Here is a 22,531-nt window from a genome sequence, read left to right as displayed (position 1 = left end):
AAACACAATTTTACATGCCAAGTGAACAAACAACAAAATACATACACATGCACATACACATATATATGCATATATATAAACTATATAAAACGAAAGTGTTTTTGTGCGTGGCTATAAATAAATAATAAAACAAGAAAAATAGAAAAGATTATTAAGATTATAATCAAACGTTAACAATATAAATCGGACCCATAACGAGGGTGGTTTCAAAAGAATTAATTCGAAATTATTGAATTTAAGCTATAACAAAACGATAGTAAACGATTTTATAAATATTAAATATACAAAAAATAATAATATAAATCACGCATAGATTTCACTTAATTAATTGGCTAATTAATTCAGCGAAAAAAAAAAAAAAAAAAACAATATATAAATGGGTTTAATCAATTCTTTTATGTTTCATCAAAGAATCATGAATAATTTCGGCCCGCTGAATTTATGAATATTTCAATTTCTTTTCAATTTTTTCTTGCCGCCAATGTCTTTTGATCACTAAACAAATATATATATATTTTTGTATATATGCATATGTAGAACATGATGATTCAGATAGCAATATGTACGTCATGTGCAGCCAATTATTAGAAGCCATAAATTTCATGCTACAAATGGTCTATGTTATTTATTTTTAAACCTTATGCATTATGCATATTTCGTGTTGCGTCTAGATTTTTATTGGAACTTATAAATTATGTGATCATAATATAATTTAAATTTGTTCAAAGGAAATCTTAAAAGACGACTACAATATTCCTTAATTCTTGGAAAATTCGAATTGAAAATAATTAGTCAAAAAAAAAAAAAAAAAATTAATAAAAAAAAAAAAAAAAACAAAAAAATAATAATAATAATAAATAAAAAAATAAATAAAATAAATAAATAAAATAAATAAATAAAACAAAAAATAAATAAACAAAAATAAAAATATAAAAATATAAAAATTAAAAATATTTTTAAAAAAACTAAATAAAAAAAAAAAATAAGTAAACAAAATTAGTATAAAATTATTCTTATTTTTTTAATAAATTAAATTTAAAAGAAAAAATAAATGAAAGATATATAATAAAATACATAAATAAATATATGAATATATTGGCTTTGATTTACTTTAAGAGCTGTCAAACTCAACTCTCATAGTCTTATGCCTAGTCAATTTTAAAAACCGCCCTCTCAACATTTTTGTGTGTGTGCGTGAGTGCGTGTAGGTGTTTGTTTGCCAAACTATCAAGAGCAACGTTTTTGTGTTATATTTTTAGCTGAATTTAAAAGAAAATCTATATATATGTATATATAAGAGAAAAATATTATGAAAACTATATGCCGCGTATCTGTGCAGATCGTGTGTTGTATATAGAAATTGTGAAGAAGCAAAAAGTGAAACATGTGTGCCTAAAAGCTGGCGCAGCATCATGAGCACCAGCAGCAACGTTCGTGGGGCAGATGGCGGCGAACAGGCTACCCCTAAGCCGCCGCTGCCTCCGTTGCCTCATGAGCTGACCGCCGAGTGGACGGTGCGTGCCCAATTGACATTCGCGCGTGCAGGTGAGCCAGTGCAGCGGGAGTTCAATGCACAGGAGCCACTGCAGCCGATGCGTGTGGTGTACAAGTGGAGCACGCCGCACACTGAAGCCGAGCACGAAGCGGAGCCAGAGCCGGAGAAGGTGAGCAGCCTGATGGAAATTAATTTATCGATCCACGATTAGAGCTAATTATTGAATGCATCTGCCAGGCAACGACTGCCACCAGCTTTCGCAGCACCAACTCCTCGGCCACGACATATGCTGACTCGGCCTTTGGCAGTCCCCAGGCCTCGCGACACCAGCAGTCGGAGGCGACGCCGGGCGGTGTTACGGCTCAGCTGTGCGGCACACGTTGCCGCAGCACCTGTAACATTGTTGTCTCTGCCGTGGCCGATTTTCTGCCACAGAACGAGCAGCAGCAGCAGCTGGACCCGGCTGCAAATGAGCCCTTCGTCTATCACAGCAAGGTGCGTGCACAGCAGCTGCGCGATGCCTACTCACAGACCAGCGACACGGAGGAGCGTCCGAGGCGTCGGCCTGCCTACGAGCAGCGACGTGCGACAGCCGAGGGACTGGTCGATTTTGCCAGCAGGCGGCAGGCGGAGGAGGCGAACACATATGTGGTAAGCAGCAGAGAGGGAGAGAGAGAGAGTGTGTGAGAGAGAGGGAATTATAGTATTCTATTAATTGAACTCATATTGCAGCCAACCTACTCACCCACGCTGACGCCCACGCCCATCACGCCTTCGTCTACGTTCAAGTCGGCATCGATGTCGCGCATTCCGCCACTGGCCAGTGGTGCTGCGACACAGACATCGCCCCGTCTGCCCAATCTGGGCGAGAAGAAGCCGCGCACTGTGCACATTGATGTCTACTGCACCGGCTCGGAGGAGGATGAGGAGCATGCGGATGCCGAAGCCTCCAGCTCCGATTCGGATAACAGCAATGACCAGAAGCTCTACGAGCTGGACTCCAATTCAACGCCCCAGACTGTGCTGGACAATGAGCAGATGCTGCTGCGACATCAGCGCATCTCAGGCGCTGCACTGCCGCGACGTCTGGCCCAGAGATCACCACAGCCCTCGGCCAAGCAGCAAAAGCAACAGCAACAACAGCAACAACAGCAGAAACTCAACTTGGGTCATGCGATTACCAAGTGCAGCACCGTTGAGGAGGTCAGCGAGTCCAAGCAGCTGCTCTTCCGCAAGCACATTGGGGATCAGCGCGCCGCCAAGTTGGCCACACTGCGTCAGAAATATATGCGCCAGCCGAGCGACGAGACGCAAAGCAGCGGCGCCTATCCGAACTCCTCGCGCTCGACGATGCCACGCGATGCCACCTGCAGCAGTGTGTCCAGCGCCCTGGCTGGCGACTATGTGGACACCTCGTGGAAGGATACCGATGAGGTGGATGCGCCGGCATTTGCAGTGCTCTCCAAGTCGGATAGCTTCGACTATGAGAACTCGCTGGATCGTGTGCGCATTCGTCAAATGGAGCGTCTGTGGGCGAGGCAACACTCCACGCCGGAGCAACACACCATGCAACAGCAGCAGCAACCACCACAGCAGCAACAGCCGCCTCATCTATCCACCTCACCCCACCCGCCGCTGACGACCATAAAAGAGGTGCACTCGCAGCGTGGCTCATTTCAGCGCAGCGATACGCTGCCCTCCGAGTCGGATGCGTTCTCGGAGCACAATGTGGGCTACAATACCTATCCAGGCAGGCAGCTGCAACATCAGCAGCAACAGCAGCAGCAACAATTGTCGAATGTGCCACGCAATCGTCCTGGTTTTCTGCAGTTCTTTGGTCCGCCCGCTAGCCCAGAGCCGACAGCACAGCCGGCGCCGGCTACAGCGCCCGTTGTTGCAACTGGCGCTGCACATGGCATTGATCCCTTCAAGCGTCTGCATCCCGGCTATCGCTGGAAGAGCGAAGCGCGCGACAATCTCTGCGTGCAGGCAGCGCCCGGCTCACCGTCGTCCGAGCGTAGCTCCCCTCAGCTCTTGTCCACGGCCAGCACTGTGCTGCGCTGCGGCAGCGAGGCACCGCCCAGCACCACCTCGGCCACGACCTTTGGCACTGTGGCCGCATCGCCGCTGCCCGCACGTCGTTTCGAGATCTCACGCGATAGTCCGAGTCTGGCCAGCGATGTGTCCACCAGTGTCTCCGGCTACACACACGAGCATTTGGAGAAGGCGCTGCGTTTTGGCAATGTGGTTGTAATGCGCAAACCGGGCCACCACATCGGACCCACCAAGAATCCCAATTGCCACTGCGAGAGCTGTCAGCGCTGGATGGCCGAGCGGTTCCAAATGCGCGGACGCGCCTTCTCCTTGGGCGAGCGACCAATTCTGAGACGACCGCAGCCCTAGAATAGCATTTAAGGGAATGTTGAATATGGCAAGGCCAAGGCAGAGAGTTGAAGGCGTGTGTGTGAGAGAGAGAGAGAGAGAGAGAGAGAGAGAGATTAGTTATGGATATAGAAAGAGAGTTGTGAATGTCCGTCTGTAAGAGCTGAAGTTGATATGATACATATCGATGTGTTTATACAAATAGTAGTAGAATTTTGTGAAAACATGTTATTATATTTTGTATTAATTTTTAAAATGAACAGAAATCTAGATTAAGAATTGATATAGTAGAGGATCATATAGAGAGTCATTTGAAAAATATATAGTAAGTGCAGTTCCATAAAGAGACGTATGGACAAATTTAATGCACTTTCCATGAGCTTTGGTAATCTTAACTAATAATACTAAATAATAGATCACTTCTCATATATCCAAGTTTCTCTTCTCTTGCCTCGGTCTTTTATAACTTCGGCTCTGTTCGAATTTACGCATTTCGTATTTATTATATGTTTATTTGATTTTTCTGATTTTAGCTTGCATTTAACACTCTGCATAAGTTGCCACGCCCATTAATCCGAATCCGAATCCCAGCCTCAAATAGAGACTTAAGCCAAATACATATATATATATTGTTTCCAATGTTCCTCAAACGCTGAATCATTTTTTAATATGTATATGTGTGTAATCAAAGTAATCAATAAATATATAAATTATTTAAAATAGAATAAAAAACAACAAAACTAAAAAAAAAATGGATATTTATTTTAATCGAATAAATTTCAAATAAATTTCACAATGCTTTAATTGTGTTTTTGGTTCTTCTTTTAGGCACACGGCCGTCTGTCGGAATCGTCGCGTAAACTTGATCTCTTGCGCTACTCCTTGGATCTGCGTCGCCAGGAGTTGCCCCCTGACTCGCCCACCGCCCAGCTGCTCAAGCAGGAGCTGCAAATCGTGCAGCAATCGACGTCGCCGGCGCCCGTGCATTATACATCGCTGCAGTCGGGTCCGGGCGGGCTGCTTGGCGGGAAATCGTATCAGTCCGTGTCGTCGCTGGGCCGGTGTGCGAGCGTCACGGGCAAGCTGGAGGTGCGTCTGATGGGCTGTCAGGATCTGTTGGAGGATGTGCCCGGTCGTTCGCGGCGTGACAAAGACAACAGCTCTAGTCCGGGCGATTTGCGCAGCTTTGTTAAGGGCGTCACGTCACGCAGCAGCTCCAAGAGCTATTCGGTCAAGGATGAGACATCGTTTGAGATCATGGCTGTCATCAAGCTGGACAATATTACGGTGGGCCAGACCTCGTGGAAGCCATGCTCGCAGCAGGCCTGGGACCAGCGTTTCTCCATCGATCTAGATCGCTCCCGGGAGCTAGAGATTGGCGTCTATTGGCGTGACTGGCGTTCGCTGTGCGCCGTCAAGGTGCTGCGCCTCGAGGAGTTCATTGACGATGTGCGCCATGGCATGGCACTGCAGCTGGAGCCGCAGGGCCTGCTCTTCGCCGAGGTCAAGTTTCTGAATCCGATGATCTCGCAGAAGCCGAAACTGCGACGCCAGCGCATGATCTTCAATCGGCAGCAGGCGAAGAACATCTCGCGTGCCAAGCAAATGAACATCAATGTCGCCACCTGGGGACGCTTGCTCAAGCGCAATGCGCCCAATCATGTGCATTTGGGTGCGGGCAGCAATGCGGCTGCCTCCACAACTTCGATGGCTGTGGGACGCGGCTCCTCGCCGTTGCCCAGCGCCGCCTCGCGGGGCTCCGAGTCGCCCATATCGCGCACACCCTCCTCCGATGCGCTGGCCGTCGAACCGGAACCCTATTCGCCGGGCGAACAGGCACAGAATATGGAATACGATCCGGATGCGGGCATGCACGAGCATGTGGAGACGCCCGGTGAATATCCGGATCCTGCAGCCAGTGGGTTGAGTGGACTGCGTCCGCTCTCCATGCACATGCAGGGCATCAGTGTGCTGCCACCCGAGACGCCGCCGCCGGCGTCGCAGCAACCAGGTGCCAGCAGCGCAGCTCAAGCCGGCGGCAGACCCAATTCGCTCAGCCTACAGATGCCTGGCAAAACGCCGCCGGGACGCACAGCCGCACCCACCACGGCACCACCGCCGCCGCCTGTGCTGAAGTCGGTGACACCTGTGCTCGACCAGGAGGTAAGCGCAACAACTACTTTAATGCTTGGCAACTGTATAGCAAAAAGATTTACTACTTCCCCTATACACATATATACTACTGCTCTATATAAATACATATATAACTATACATATGTATATATGCATATATGTAGTTATATCTCTGTAGCTGATTTGATCGTTGTGCCTCTGCCAGAGCTGTTCATTCTGTAAATTTACCCACATAGCCCATACATCTATATAGTCTATGTCTGGTTCGCATTGGTGTTGGTTCATTTGGATATTGTTCTCTCTTTTGTAACTGTACATATAGTTATATATTTATCATCTGATTAGCAAATACTCCATACAGAACAACTCGACGTTGAGCCATTTATATAATATTTACTAGATGATGCATTTACCTGATCCATTTCACGATCATTACGAAGTCATTTAAATGAAAAGTATTTGTTCTATTAGTAACTAGTTCTTCGGAACTGTAAGCATTTAGCTAGTTCCTTAATGATATGTAGTTAATTTGTGTTGTCTTAGCTTTGGCTTTGTAGAACAATTTGTTGCAAAAGTATACAAATTGAACTAGTTCCAAAATTCATATTTACATTCAGATTATGATGTATCAGAATGTTTATTACATAAATTACTAGGCTGCAGCCATCCTTTCGTAGATGTATTGCTAGTCACTGCAGAATTTAGTTAGTAAGAAATTTTAGTAATTTGTTATTGACTCTTTTGAACTAGTTCTTTACATTGAGGTCTCATCTAAGCTGCCCTAGTTCATTCTGCCTTTCCAATCGCGATCTTTTTACATACTGCATACCGCTTACGCTTAGCTAAATCCTGCTATCTCCCATTACTTGTGTCTCGCTTTCTCTTTGTCCTTATATTTCATTTTCTCTACATATATATCTATCTCTGTCGTTCTGTCTTTCTATTTGAATATATCTATCTGTCTCTCGTCTTCTCTCTGACTCTCTTCTCATTTCTCTCTGCATATTTTCTCATCGAATCGCTCTCCTCTCTGTGTATATTCGTCTCTCTCTTCCCTCTCGACTTTACGCTCTCTCTCTGTCTGTCTGTCTTTCTATCTTCTCTCTCTCTCCCACCGCTCCTTTCTCTCTATATATTTTTCTCTCCTTATTTTCTTCATTTTTATCTTCTTCTCTCTTCATCATTTCGTCCACATCTGTGTTTCGCGAATGCCTTTTCTTCCTATATTCTCTATCTCTCATCTTTCTCTGTGTACCTTAACTTCAATAGCCACATGTTTTATCCATATTCCCCATTTCTGCTCTCTTCCACACACACACAAACAAACACCCACACACACACATGCATTTTCTTTCGCTGTTTCTCCTGCCTGCTGTTATCGCTTATCGCTTTGCCTGCTCTCGTCCGCGCGTGTGTGTGTGTGTGTCCTGTCATGATGCCGTTAATCGCCGACAGTTGCAGGATGCATTGCATGAATTTGACTTCCTTTCCGAAATGGAATCATATCCAAACACGCTGCGCCGCCCGCTGCCCAAGGAGCAGCGACACCTCGAACCGGATCCGTTCGAGCTGGAGCAGGAGCAGCACCTGAAACGCATGGCCACGCTGCGTATCATGCAGATAGAGACCGTAATGCCCCTGCAAGAGTCGCCGCCAGCAACACCTGATACACAAATTAACAACCGCAACAGCATCAACAACATTTGCCTTGAAGCCCCAGCCCCAGCCCCAGCTCCAGCTCCAGCCCCAGCTCAAGCTTCATCTCCATCTACAGCTGAGCAGAGGTTAAGCGCAAGCGTTGAGTTCACCTCCTTAACAATACGCAACCCGTTTCAGTTCCAGCAGCCGAGATCGATCGAGAAGCCAGCAGCCAGACAGTCGCCAGCTGCGCCATCGGCGGTGGAGCAGCAATTGCATCGTCCCGTCCTGACGCTGCCGCCGGTGGTGCTCGTTGGCGGCGGGGCAAATGATGAGGAGCAGCCAATGCTGGTCACTTGCTCCTCGTCATCGCCGCTGGTTGAGTATCCCGAGGATGATGATGAGTATTTGTACGGCGGCGGGCTGCAGCCTGGCTCCAGATGCAGTTCCAGTGCCGGCGATCGTTTCTGTGTGGAGGTTAGGAGGTTTTTCTTTCTATCATTTGGATACCCTGTTTACAATTTACTATTCGGCTTTTGGTTTGGATCTCGTTAATTAATTTCAATTTTGTTGTAATCGAGTTGCAAATACTACTACTAATGGCAGCCGCAACGTGTTTCACATGATTTATGTTATTCTGGTGTTCCGTTACTGTAAATGTGTTTCTATGTTAGCTGACAGCTGCTTTACAAAAGCTTCAAAATGTTTCTGTTCCGCCATCACTTTCACGATTCGCCTTTATGCTAACTCTTAACTGCATTTAAAAGCACTCACTCACTTAACATTGAGCACTTATGCTATGCACTTAACAGGCACGCAACAAACACAGCTATTGGAATGTATATTAACAGCACTTGCTCATGTAGTTGCTCTTAAAGTTTGCAGACAGTATATATATGTCTGTTAATTAACATTTCTGTAGTTAATTTCACTTTAACAGCACTTGCAATGTAGTTTAGCTAACAGCAACTGTAACGAGCGCAATATATCTGTAGTAGTTTAAATTATATTTATATTTATTTAAGTTTTTTTTTTTTTATAAGTAAACTAATCTAATGAAAGCTCTGAATATTGTTTAAAAGTGTTAAGGTACACCTATGATATATTAATTTTAATTTTGACAGCTGAAGAGTTTTTGTATTTTACAAAACTCTCATACTTCAGCTACTTTGACTGATATTGAAAATGTTAGATGAAAACTTATAATATTTATGAGTCTTATACAAACATCGTTTACATATTCACGCAAAAATCTTCTACTTAATGCAATGTTAACAAGAAAACTGTCATTATACACTTATAATTGAATGAGTCTTATATTAGATGTTTTCTGGCAGCGAATGGAAATGTTTGATGAAAGCTTTGCAATTTGCGTTAGAAGTAAATGAGAATATTTTATATACGAATGTCAGATACCCTGTGATGTTTGTAGATGAGAGAAAATTTGAAATTGCGCATATAAATGCATATTATTAAGATATTTAAAAAAATATATACATACATGCATATATATTATATAATTATAAATATTTAAAGCAATTTCATGAGCTAGATATCGTAAATTCTAATTAGAGAGCCCCTATGACAAGCAATTATTTTTCTAGAATTTCTCGCATGTGTTTAGCAGATACCCTGTAAACACATTTACGAAAAAACAAAAAAAATAGATAATTTATTATATATAAAAAAAAAAAGATAATTTATAATTTTATATAGATGAGTATTTGCTAGACATATTGTCTCATTTATTAAATATACCTTGCAAATATAGCTATTTTATATTTATATAATTACATATATATATTTGTGTGACAATATACAAATAGCGTGTGCAAAATGAAACAGCTTAAAAATAGCAAAAAGTTTCTATTGAAAAGGCGGAAAATTGGAACATTAAAACGCGAAACGTTTCACGTGCCAGAAAATTTCTTTTTAACTTAAGTGCCTGGCGGTCACCCTGTATATGTTTTGGTTTCTGTCTTAAGTGTTGTCCACATACATGGAAATACACCCTTACATACACACACACCCCCACACACACATACACTCACTCAGTTGCAGCTAAGCGTATTTGTACGTTTGTCTTTGCCTTTTTGTCCATTATTTTTAAAAGCAATTCACGTTGCAAACTCGTATATATAGCCATTTATATATATACAATATATACATATATCTGTGCTATATGGTCACATTTCGCAACCCATGGCAAATAGACATCCAAAAAACATAGAAAATGAATTGCTTTGGCCTCTCTGGTCTTGACTTTGGCACTCAGTTTTGTTTCTTGGCCAAGCGAATTAGTTGTTGTCCGTCATGTTGCAAGCGCCAGCAGCAGCAGCAGCAGCAACAGCGCAATGATTGTGCCCACATTTCAGGCATTGGCGCAGATGGTGCGGCAGCTGTGCGCACTGCAACATCAGCAAAAGCAGCAGCAGCAACAACAACTTTTACATTCACATCAATTTCATCAATTTGCCTTGACCAGGCCGTTGCAACAGCTGCTGCTAACAGCAACAGCAACAGCAACAGCAGCAACCTCTGCACCTGTATGTGTTTTGTGTAGTTCATGTTTGCTCTGTCCCCAGAAGAAAAGAAAAAACCATTTAATAAACTCTTGCAGGCCAAGATCAATGTTGTACATATAACCTTCGAACCCATTGAGACAGCTGCAATACCCAGCAGCAACAGCAACAGTAACAGCAACAACAACAACAACAACAACAACAACAACAACAACAGCAGCCTTATAGAGCAGGCAGCCATCGAGAGTGTTTTAATAACTAATGTAGAGTCTGTTCAAGAGCTCGATGAGGTAAAGCTTGAACGCGCATAAATACACACATATATACTATATACTATAATATATATATATAAACTCTATATACACTGCCAATATTCAGAGCTTTTCAGTTGCACAACTAACTTAGTTTAATAACCAATTCGAGTTCAATATTAATCTTAATTTTTTGTTACATAACTTAGGTCATACCGCAGCTAGGCAAGCTCTATGTGGGCACTCAGCAGCAGCCGCAGTTGCCCTATGCGGTGCAATCATCGCCCATCATACAGGAGCCACCGACGCCCACAATTTATGGCAATAGCACCACTGCTGCACCACAATTCCCGCAGCCGACGCAGCGACAAACACAGGACAAGCAGCAGCAGCAACAGCAGCAACAGCAACAGCAGCAGCAGCCGATCTATGCCAATCAATATGAGCTGAATGTGGCCAAGGCGACGACAGCGGGCGCAGCCGCCAGCAGCGGAGGCCGACGAAATGTGGCACGTGGCTTGCAGTACCGTGAGCCGGCTGGCTACGAGGCGCTGCGTGCCACACAGCCACCACCCAATCCCGGCATGCTGTCCATCGACAACTTCCGGCTGCTGAGCGTGCTCGGACGCGGACACTTCGGCAAGGTGATATTGTCGCAGCTGCGCAGCAACAATCAGTACTATGCGATCAAGGCCCTGAAGAAGGGCGACATCATTGCCAGGGACGAGGTGGAGTCGCTGCTCAGCGAGAAGCGCATCTTTGAGGTGGCCAATGCGATGCATCATCCGTTCTTAGTCAATTTATATGCGTGCTTCCAAACGGAGGTGAGTGTCGAGATAATTATTGATTACAATGCTAAATCAATAATTTTAGTATATATTTTTAACTTATATATAAAGTAAGTAAGTAAGTATAACGGAATATATGATAAGTTCATTGTAATTAAAGTTGAATTAATTATATTATTATATTCAATCTTTATAATATATAGTATATATAAATATAGAAAATATAAGAATTAATTACGAATGCAAATTCTTCTACAATGTGTATTATTAATTACCATAATTAGTAATTACCATAATTAGAAGAATTTGTATTCGTAATTAATTCTTATATTTTCTATATAATAATTCTTTTTTTAGTTTTTTATAATTTTAATATTGTTTTTTAATAATTAAAATTAATTTCTATTTATAATAATTTATTTCTTTTACTTAAAATATTTATATTATTATTTATTATTATTATCACATATATTTTTATTTATAATTATTTTTATATATATTATTATTATTATATTTATATTTATTATTATATTAATACAATTTCCCATATTAAATATTAATAATTTTTACTATTTTAAATTTACCACAAAATTAATGAATTAATTTTAAGTTTTAATTGGTAATTACTTAAGTAATAGTTCATTAATTCAGTAATTACTTTTAGTTTATTTCGTAATTTTTTTTAACTAATTAGTAATAGTTTTTTTTTTTTTTTTATAATTTTTATATGTAAAGCGGCATATCTGCTAATAAATATATATTAAATTAGGCATTCTTAATTAATAAATTAAACTAAATTCTTAATTCATTGCAGCAACACGTGTGCTTTGTCATGGAATACGCCGCCGGCGGTGATCTGATGATGCACATCCATACGGATGTGTTCCTGGAGCCGCGCGCCGTGTTCTATGCCGCCTGTGTGGTGCTGGGTCTGCAGTATCTGCACGAGAATAAGATCATCTATCGTGATCTGAAGCTGGACAATTTGCTGCTCGATACGGACGGCTATGTGAAGATCGCCGACTTTGGGCTGTGCAAGGAGGGCATGGGCTTTGGCGATCGCACGGGCACCTTCTGTGGCACACCAGAATTTCTGGCACCCGAGGTGCTGACAGAGACGTCCTATACACGCGCTGTCGACTGGTGGGGATTGGGTGTGCTCATATTTGAGATGCTCGTTGGAGAGGTGAGAATGACACAGAGAGAGAGTGAAAGTTTATTTGAAATGTTTTTTTAATATTGCGAATTTGCAGTCTCCTTTCCCTGGCGACGATGAGGAGGAGGTCTTCGACTCAATTGTTAACGATGAGGTGCGCTATCCGCGCTTCCTCTCACTGGAGGCCATTGCCGTTATGCGACGGGTGAGTTGGCTGAAATTGAAATTGAAGAAAGATCACTGAGTTAATATACCATATGCCTGTAGCTGCTGCGCAAGAATCCGGAACGACGTCTGGGCTCATCCGAGCGCGATGCTGAGGATGTCAAGAAGCAAGCGTTCTTCCGCTCCATTGTTTGGGATGATCTGCTGCTGCGCAAAGTCAAGCCACCGTTTGTGCCAACCATCGTAAGATTATGATTAAATTAGGAATCCCAAAAAGACAAACAATATTTATATAAATTTTATCCATGCAGAACCATTTGGAAGATGTCTCGAACTTTGATGAGGAATTCACGTCGGAGAAGGCGCAGCTGACGCCGCCAAAGGAGCCGCGACACTTGACCGATGAGGAACAATTGCTATTCCAGGACTTTTCATACACGGCCGACTGGTGTTAAAGCCAACCTCCAACCCAACTACATTTAGTCTTAAATTTGGCCCTGGGCCTAGCTCAGTTAAATAAGTTGAAAACAAGAAAACAAAATGCTTTTACACATGAGAAACGATTGAATATATTATATACATTTCTATATATACATATATACACCCATATATATATGTATAAATTGTGAGAAACTTGTGCATGATTTTTGCTCAGAAGCATTGACCAAATTTGCCTAGAATATTCTACATAAATTGTAAACACCTGCATCAATCATAAACATATACATATATACAATCATATTATATACAGATATACTTATATGGTTTACATATATATGTATGAATATACTTAGTCTGGACAAGCACTTGGAAAGCCTTAAGGATGATGTAAATTTTTGAAAAGATTTGTATTTAAAACAAGAGAAATTTTAGAGCGCCAGGTTCTATATTTTATATATAGATGTTAGTTGAGACAGAGCGAGAGATAAAATAAAGAAGTAAGAGAGAGCGTTATATATATACATACATATACCCACACAGCTATTTACAAGCGTGAGCAGATACACACACACACACACACACACACCTATTTTCATATGAAACATACAAATCACATTAAAAATGTTGAACAAAATGAAAAGCAAGTCATAATACAAATATTATATCTTATTAAATATATATATATACATACATACACACACATACATATATTTAAAGAGCTCATCGATAAACAACAAATATTTACAATTTTTTAAAACTGTATATTATTATTTTTTGCCGCCTTCAAATCAACTCCTCAGCCCCATTGCCCGAGTTGAGTAATAAATATATATTATTTTAATTTTATATATTTAATTATATACATATTTACATGCTTATACATTTGTTATTTATTATTGTACTTTAAAAAAAAAAAAAAAAAAAAAAAAAAAAAAAAAACCTAAACAAAAAAACGATACAAAAAACATAAAAACTGTATTGCTTTGAGCATTTTAAAAGATATCTTTTTAAATTTCATTTATCATTTTTTTAATTATTTGCGGTGCACGCTTTAAAAAATATCTATATAAAGAATTACAACATTAAAAAGAAATAGATCAGCAGCTAAAAAGCATTTGAGAACTTTTCCAAGTTATGCAAAATGATTTTCTCAATTGCATGCAATCCGATTGTTAAATAAACTTAAGCTATCTATATATATATATATATAAAATCATATATATAAATACCTATGCCTATAATTAAAGAAAATTTAATTTTTAATTTGTCTCTAAGTTTGTAGCATTCGATTATTTGAATTTTAGTGCCTAAGTTATATAAATATATATCTATAATGTCAATATAATTATATTACGATTATTGAGTTTCTAATTTATGAGGGCTTTGAAAGTTAAGGTATGATTTGATATATTTATATATATTCTTTATATACCGTATTCTGTTTTAGTTAGTTGTGTTTTGGATCACAGGTATCAAGAGTAAAGGAAAGCAATAGGGGATTGCGGAGCTCTATAGCTGTTTATTTGTCTATATTGATAATATCAATCGCATTTACAATCTAGTGGTCAAGTGGTCTTCATCTAATTGGATCTCTTTAAAAACGGTCCACGAAGCGTAGGAACAATGGATAGGATCAAATTCCACAGGTGTTGCTGTCATCTCTTAAGACATTTTGTTGCCCCTCGACAATACATGGAAGTGGGACATATAGTCCAATAGCATTTGCCTGTGCTCCGATGGTACGATCGAGGAGCAGCATAAGATCAGTTCCATCGATTACACAGTTCCACGCATATCCATATAATCTCTCAATCATTTATATGCCAATCTCGTTCAATCCCTCCGTCATCTGATAATACAATATATTGCCCGTATTTTCCACTATGGCAACTATAAGGATATAGTTCGATAGCTTCTCCTGCACTCGTCTAATCAGCTCAAAGTCCAGATCCTTAGCGTGCTCCATGGGCAAATAAGCAACGGAATTTTGTTGCTCCACATTTTGGGCGCTCCAATAAAAAACGTCGCAAGATGAGTCAAAATGCGGCTCGATGTGTCGCAAACGTTCATCTGCAAATGGTAAGTAATATTAACTATAAATACATAATATATGTTTATATACACAACTATTTGATAAATCCTTGTGAACTAATTTGGCCAAGGCGCGTTTTAAGGCACTCAAATCGGGGAAAATTGTGTCCAAATTCTGTAAATATATAATTTTCAGTAAGCAATTGGCTTAAATACACTTAAAATACAACTTACCATAATAGTTAAACTAATTAATACACAATTTCAAACTCCACATTAAACTTGTAAACAAACTTTGCTCACATTTTTCATATCAGCTGCAAAAGAAAGAAAACAGCTGTTTCGCAGCTGATGTCACTATTGACCAGTATTGTGCAGTGCTGTAAAACACGACACATTTTTGCGCCAAATTCAATTTGTATTAAGCAAATTTATATAAATGTGTTTTCGGTTTTCCGTGGAAACAAAAACTATTATATTTTTAAAAATTTAAATATATCACTTAATATTTTTATGATATAATTATTTAAAAAAAAAATGGCAAAGCTCAACCTGCCCTTGCTGATTGAAGAGTGCAGCCGCTACACAAATTCACTCAAGAGCGTACATTCAGCGACTGTTTTAATGCTATTGGTCGTTGAACTAAGATCAACTCAAATTGAGCCTGATGTGAGTGCAGCGCTGATTGTGTGTTCTCAATAGCTAAGTAGCTGTGTCTGTTGGTATTAGTGAACTTGCTGGATTAACGGGGAGTAAGCAAGCTCATGAGCATAATTTGATCATTTAGTTAGTGTGTGTTTCTCTCAATGATCGGTTGTGTGTGTACGTGTATGCACGTGTGTAATATATTTATGTGTTAAAGAAAGTTAAATCTAGCAATCAGTGTAAAACATAAAACAGTTGAAGCCGTGTTTGCTCTTTAAAGTGTTTATTAAATTTTGTTCTTCGTTTGAGTTACATGCTATAATTTGTAAAGTTGCATGCTAGCAAAATGTAGCAATTACAGGCAACGAGGAAGAGAGCCGGAGAGAGAGAGAGAGAGAGAGAATGGAAGGAGAGCAAGTGAGTGCTGTAAAGCTTAATTTTAACTGTTAATTTTTATTTTATGTGTGTATGTATGTATGTACGCATAATTTACATTTTTGATACTCTTTTTAAAATTAATTATTTTAAAGAATATTAAACGGTGCCATTTTTTTCACATAAGATCACTACAACTAAAATTGAAAGTAAAACCAAATGTTTACTTTAATATTCAATAATAAAAGGCCAATAAAACTTGAAGCTAGACAAAGTCTTTGGTCTCCACTGACTGCGCAACTTGAGCACTTGATGCTTGACTGCCAGGATGCCTGGATGCCAGCCTTGCAGCATCCCCGACAACAGTTAAGAAAGTAAAGATAAAGAGAGAGAAAAAACAACAAGGCAACAAATTATGCTAAATAAATGCAGTTAGCTAGCTGGCAGAATGGGCCAGGATATGCATGCAAAGCAGAAAAGGGCGTCCAAAGTCTGGGCGCATGATAAGGGTTTGGCAGCCGGCGCTTTGCACATGTGCGCCAACAGCATATTAATGGGTGTGAGTAAGACTGTGTGTGTGTGTACGTGTGTGAGAATGTGGAGTGTGTGTCTCCATCTGCGGCTGAATGTCCTGCGATAAGTAAGTTCTCGGCACAGGCTGCCAAGTTGCAAATTCTATGCAGATTAGTGCTGGCTCAAATGTCAGTTAATGTTTCACTGTTGCCGCCATCCTGTGGACCGGCTATTCAATTAGGCGCTCGGTTGGCTAACTGCTGCTGCTCCTGCTTCTCCTGCTGCTGTCGTTGTATACCTGCAACTGAAACTGAAACCAAATGCCAAGTAGGCTGGCAGACAGGCCAGTCCAGCCGAGGCCAGTCCAGGCCAGGCTGGCTAACTAAACCAGATGTTGCGGTCGATGGCCATTATTGAACTTGTCAATGGCAGCGCCACGGCCAGGATCAGGATTTACGGAAAGTAGTCGGGGCAATTACAGTGGCAAACAAGCCAGCTTACGACAACGATACGGAACAACAGTTATTACAATTACAAACACACGCACGCACATAGACACACATACAGGCACATATTGCTGCTGCTGCTGCTGCTGCTGCTGGACTGTCGTCCTGTGTGCGTACGTGCGGTTCCTTAATGCTGTTTGGCCAAGCAAAGTTGTGCGTGTTGTCCTTAGCTGCTTCCGGTGGCATGCACACACTACACTCTCGACCCGCTTGGACTCGCCTGTGCCCTGTGGACATGTCGAGTCCTGTAGTAGTAGTCCTGTACAGCAAGGCACATGTGTGCGTGCGTGCAGTTAAGCATAATATTATTTGCACTTGCTGCCCGCTTATCCACACACACACACACACTCGCACACACGCATACATTCTTGTGAAATGGCAAATTTCTGCTGGTCTGTTAGATGGACTCGTTGTCATAACCATTGGGCAGCCAAAATGTGAGCGTTTATGGCTTCTTGCTGATTGTGTTGATTTCTGTCAGAAACATTCAATTAAATTTCAATGACATAAGCTGAAAGGGATTAAGGCAGAAAAATACCAGTGTTGCAAAGCGGTTAGAAATGAGCAAAGCTTTTATGAATTTATTAAGAAGTTTAAAGCTGTGAAAAACCTTTGATTTTATTTTTGAATTCATAAAAACACTTATAAAAAATTTTATTTTTTTTTTATTTTAACAAATTAACAAATAAATCAATATATTAATATTAATACAAAATTTTAAAGCTTAAATGCGCTTTAAAGTTTCAAATCTCGAACAGCTAAAAGAAAAACCTCTTCGAAACAATTTAAAAAAAAAGTTCATTAGCTTCAACTATAAAACATAATTTAAGCTCAGTTCAAAACTTGATTAATTGGCAGAAACTCTAATTAAATTAGAGCTCAAACTTCAGCTCGTATCATTAGGAACAAATGCTATCCTTTATTGCCTTGACTTTAATTAGAACTGCAAGCGGCCCAATAAACTTGAATGGCGCGCTAATAACTGTGCAACACTTTTTGTTGGCCAACAATTCAGCTCAACTGGAAATATAATGGGAGTAGGAGTGGCGAGTAGAGAGTGGGGACTGGCAGTGGCAGTGGGAGAGGCTGTGGTAGTAGTGAAAGTAGGTGGAATAACAGATGATAATGAGGTAGAGCATTTGACTCTAGTGCAGGGCTGGGCTATCCGATGTCCTTCCTGTCTTCAGCTGCTCCCTCTGGACACTGGACATGGACATGGAACATGTGGTACACAGTGCATGCAAATAGTGTGTGCACATTTGACCACTTAGCATATTTGCAGCCATTTGCCGTTGGGGCAACAGTTGAGTGTGCCAGCGTGTGTGAGTGTCGTTGTGTCTGCGGGTGTCTCTCTGTGTGTGTGTGTGTTACGATGCTGGCCACAGTGAGGCATGCCACGGGGAGACTTTTAATTGAACTTTTGCAACAACACCGCGGGGATCAATTGAGATTTATTGGCAGTACGTGTCGCATTGCCTTGGCCATGTATTGCTCGGGGAGCTCGCATGTGGCTCGAATGTTGGCTCGAATGTGGCTCGAATGCTGGCTCGAATGCTGGTTTGGTTTTGGCGACTGTGGCCTGGGCAAATTACGTGACGTAAGCAAGCAATTAATGTTTTATTTAATTTACACAGCGCACACAAGTTGCGACTGCGACTGCGACTGCGACTGAGAGTTGGAAACTCGTTAAGAGCCACACACTCACACATACACACACACACACACACATTCGCTCGCACGCCCACAGATTCATTCTCGAGTTGGCTATAAACTTTTACTTGCAAATTTTCTAATGTCATTTGCAATTCAATGCGAATATGGCCTAATTAGGCTAACGGCAAAGCTGGCCCGACAATTTGTACTATTCAATTTGGCCAAGACAGTTATTTAACTGCCAGTTGATTAAATTCCTTTCACACAATTTTAATCACTATTCGAGCATCCTTAATGACTTAATGGCTTCTTTTTAGGGGGGGCGTGGCATGTTTGCTTGTCGCAACAAATCATTTTTGCCGCATCATTGGCAATGCAATTAACTATGGCAGTGTCTTGGGTAATTAGAGATTCCCGCCAAACAACTGACCATTAGATATTTTATTTTCCTTATTTGCTAGAGTTTTTTTCCTTTTCTTTTTTCTTTGGTTTTGTCTTTTTAATGGATTTGTATGACTGTGCGTGAAATTTCATTAAAACTCGATAATTGCATGACACGACAGGATTCTTGCTGCCTTGCTGCCCTGCTGCATGCAACTTTTGCTTATCTCGCAGGCGAACCGCCTCCGCCGCCCCTTCGACTCCGCCCCCTTTTCAGTTTTGTCTTTGCTCTTCGGTCTGCAATTGATTTAATTATACGATTGCTGCGCATTGCAAGTGATTCGAGGCTAAAAGCTATTCCGATTCGATTTCGAAATGCCCAAAGCAATCTATTTTGGCTTGCCACGCCCACGCGCACGCTCCAAGCTCAGGCAGCGTCATTACAGTGCAAAAGGCACTAATCATTCTGTACTCTTATCGCCGAGCCACTTGAAATAAATGAAATTTCCTTGAGATAGTGTAGAATCGGGGTTAAAGGAAAATATAATTGCTATGCGGTTGATAAGATTTATGAAAAGAATGTAATTAGGCATGAGAAGAATATTTTTGAATGCATTAGTAGTGGCAATAGATAAGATAGGTGAGTCTTATATGACGAGTTACATAGATTTTCTGAACAGAGGACATTTTAAATATTTATATAGGATATGTCTATATCTAAATATCCTCTTTCACGCCTATTCCTGCCGTTTAAATATAATTTTCAGAAAATAATTAAATGCCATATTTCCATTTTCCATGGAAAATCCTGAATTTCAATTTCAATTATCTGAACATCTATTATTAAATATTAATAATGCCGTCTTTACCTGCTAAAAGGCCAAGTTAAGTGCTCTAAATTGATTGATTGGCATTGCATTTGTGAAATTGGCTTAAAGCCTTTTAGCTCTTGGCTGAGCGTGTCAATATGCAAAGTGCAGCTGCTCGTTCGACAAAAGTAAATAATTAGATTGTCAGGGAAGATGCAGCTGCAGCATGTGGCAGCAAGTTGTGGTACAAGCGAGACACATGCAAAAATAACTATAATAATAATAATAATAATAATGATAATCATTTTATTTGACCCAAAAGCTTGACAATAACAATTATTAGGTTGATAAATTTTTGGCTTATTGGCAGCAGTTTGTTGCAAGATTTTGTGATTTGTTGGCAAATTGAATTTATTTGTTGAAGCAGACAAGAGGCAGCATGTAAAAACAAAGATAGAAAGAGAGCGGGAGAGTGGGAGGGAGGGAGAGAGACAGCTTGCAGCTTGGACGCAGTGAAGCAGAACGAGAGGAAAATGTATTCCGTAGCAGCTGGCAACAAAAATGTGGAGTATGCAACAAATTATACAGATAATGCGGCACAATTGAATTTACAGTATTTGCAGCCAGGCACAAATGCACAACGATAGCAGCAGCAGCAACAACAACAACAACAACAACAACAACAATAGTTGTCAATTGTTATAGCAACAACATCAGCTTTCATTTTCCACTTGACTTGAGTTGAGCGCATTTCGCATTTCAGCAAATTTTGCAATGCAGCAAGCAGCAAGCAGCAAGTGGCAAGTGGCAAGTGGCAGAGGCTGATGGCTTTGAGACCAGACAGCATTGTATACGGCATTCAATTGTTGTCCTGTTTTGCCATCGCCGCCAGCTCCCCTCCCACAGCTCCTGCCCCTGGCTAAAACGTGTCCAGAGCGAGACAAACATTTATCACGAACAGAGGCCGCCAGGGCGAATCGAGGCAAAACCCGGAAATTCATTTACGTAATTAGTGGCCAAGGATGTCTGTCAAGTCCGCAGGCACTCTCGTTTTGTTGGTGACCGCAATGCAAGTGCTTCAATCACCGCAAATCTTTCGGCGTCCTTCTGGGCCTGAGCACACACTTCATTGCCTACTTTTGGGCGTGGCGCAGCCAGCACAGATTAATGTGCGTTGCGTTCCGCCGGATCGTAATGGGCGTAATTGAAAAGGCGGTAAATATTGCATTTATCGTGGGCGGATAACAATTAGAGCGAACTTAGAAGCTCGCCAGTGAGCTTCAAGCTTTAGGTTAGAATGAAGCCGAAAGCGTCTTTAGGTATTACAGAGATTTATTAGTAAAATATAATATATCATGAAGTATATTCAGGGACTGATAATAGGAAATATAGAATATCATAAAAATATATGAAAGCAGGAAGTTCTTCTATGTACTTTTATTTGCTAAAGCTTACAGTTGCTTGATAAGATATCCAAATTTGTTCAAGGTTCTTAAATTGTTTTATTAGATTTGATTGAATAAGGGATAACAAAAAATTGTTTTTTTGTGGAAAATATAATGTTTTAAGTGTTTGTCCCAGTAACTTATTTCGCACACCTTTTGCTTTTGGTATGAGAAATCAAAATGTTTTTTGCTGAAAAAGAGCTTGAAAAAGCCATAATCAGCTCGATTTAATATGTTTCTAAGGTATAAATGTTAAAGGCATCAGTTTAAATACATTGTTTTTCCCAAATTAGCTAATGCTGAATTTTTCGTTTATCAGAGTTCACTTAAAAGAGTCAACCAAACTTTTAGCAGCTTTTCTCAATTGATTTTAATTTTAGTTTTTCAAGCTGTTTATAGAGAAACTTGCATTCCATTGAACTAAGATATGCTAAGCTCTAATGATATAAATGAGCTTTAAGCTAATTTGATCTGTTTGCTAAGCTGAAATGTGCTTTTAAAACTATCCAAATTGAATACAAATTGAAATGCCTGCTCGTGCAATGTTTGTGTATTAACGCTCATTGAACACAATCTGGATGCAAATCTCGTGCAACGAGCTTAAATTTATTGATTAAGCTTGTTAAGTGAAATTCCTTGTTGTTTGCCTTGTCTCAAGACGTTTGACAAGATGCCAGGATAACAAGATGTCTAAGGCTGCAATTGATGCCATTAAATGCATAGTGAATACAGAGGGAAACTGCATGTGTGTGTGTGTGTGTGTGTGAATGTATGTTTTATGTGTACATGACTAAGCTGATCAAATGCAGCAGCCACAAGTAAAGTAAACTTCATTTGTAGCTATTGCCAAGGGGAAATAAACGCGCGCAATTTTCAACGCAAGCTACGTGCAAGTTACAAGGGCAAACACACACACACACACATACAGAGAGAGAGAGAGGGAGATACTTGGCGCCTAAAATGCGGCAAGAGGAAAGCGAAAGCAGCAGTGGCAGCAGCAGAGGCAGCAGCAGGAGCATCATCAGTTGTTGCAAAAACACATACAAGTAAAATCAAAACAAAAACACGCGATTTACCGGCAAAATGCACGTGACAGCAGAGGCTGCAGTTCGTATCCTGTAGAGCCGTTCGTGTACTTCGGCTTCGTTCAGTGCCGAAGGAGGAACGAGTGAACGGCGTCGAATCTAACGATGCTGCCAGCA

The 22,531-nt window shown here is 40.7% G+C and overlaps 3 protein-coding genes across 12 annotated transcripts in view; 2 read left to right on the top strand and 1 right to left on the bottom strand.

Annotated features, from left to right (window-relative positions):
• LOC6579324 (serine/threonine-protein kinase N) overlaps nucleotides 1-13,351 on the top strand; it is a 40,951-nt gene extending 27,600 nt beyond the window's left edge. For 6 of the 10 annotated variants that reach the window (XM_032730718.2, XM_032730716.2, XM_032730717.2 and 3 more), the window contains 8 exons: nucleotides 4,706-6,040; nucleotides 7,847-8,125; nucleotides 10,269-10,460; nucleotides 10,631-11,245; nucleotides 12,024-12,395; nucleotides 12,463-12,570; nucleotides 12,633-12,773; nucleotides 12,842-13,351. In XM_032730718.2, the coding sequence (XP_032586609.1) occupies nucleotides 4,706-6,040; nucleotides 7,847-8,125; nucleotides 10,269-10,460; nucleotides 10,631-11,245; nucleotides 12,024-12,395; nucleotides 12,463-12,570; nucleotides 12,633-12,773; nucleotides 12,842-12,985 (3,186 nt within the window). In that variant the 3' untranslated portion in view covers nucleotides 12,986-13,351. Of the gene's footprint in view, nucleotides 1-4,705; nucleotides 6,041-7,846; nucleotides 8,126-9,987; nucleotides 10,195-10,268; nucleotides 10,461-10,630; nucleotides 11,246-12,023; nucleotides 12,396-12,462; nucleotides 12,571-12,632; nucleotides 12,774-12,841 lie in introns of those variants that run through there. The other 4 variants (XM_015163595.3, XM_044011116.1, XM_044011115.1 and 1 more) reach the window with 3 other exon arrangements.
• LOC26528066 (transcriptional regulator EFH1) lies at nucleotides 1,064-4,597 on the top strand. Its single transcript, XM_015163596.3, has 3 exons — nucleotides 1,064-1,664; nucleotides 1,733-2,146; nucleotides 2,228-4,597. Exons 1-3 carry the CDS (start codon nucleotides 1,413-1,415, stop codon nucleotides 3,896-3,898), a joined length of 2,337 nt encoding a protein of 778 aa, XP_015019082.1. The 5' UTR covers nucleotides 1,064-1,412; the 3' UTR covers nucleotides 3,899-4,597.
• An 873-nt stretch (nucleotides 13,352-14,224) lies between the features above and the next one.
• Nucleotides 14,225-15,346, bottom strand: LOC6579323. The gene is made up of 3 exons (XM_002005183.4): nucleotides 15,237-15,346; nucleotides 15,099-15,177; nucleotides 14,225-15,041 (listed from the first exon to the last, which is right to left on the bottom strand). The coding sequence occupies exons 1-3, from the start codon at nucleotides 15,237-15,239 to the stop codon at nucleotides 14,788-14,790; spliced, it is 336 nt and encodes a 111-aa protein (XP_002005219.2). The 5' UTR covers nucleotides 15,240-15,346; the 3' UTR covers nucleotides 14,225-14,787.
• Nucleotides 15,347-22,531: the final 7,185 nt, after the last annotated feature.

This window comes from Drosophila mojavensis, unplaced genomic scaffold (assembly GCF_018153725.1).
Source record: "Drosophila mojavensis isolate 15081-1352.22 unplaced genomic scaffold, ASM1815372v1 contig_80, whole genome shotgun sequence".
NCBI lineage: Eukaryota > Metazoa > Arthropoda > Insecta > Diptera > Drosophilidae > Drosophila > Drosophila mojavensis.
This window is presented reverse-complemented; position numbering and strand designations above follow the sequence as displayed.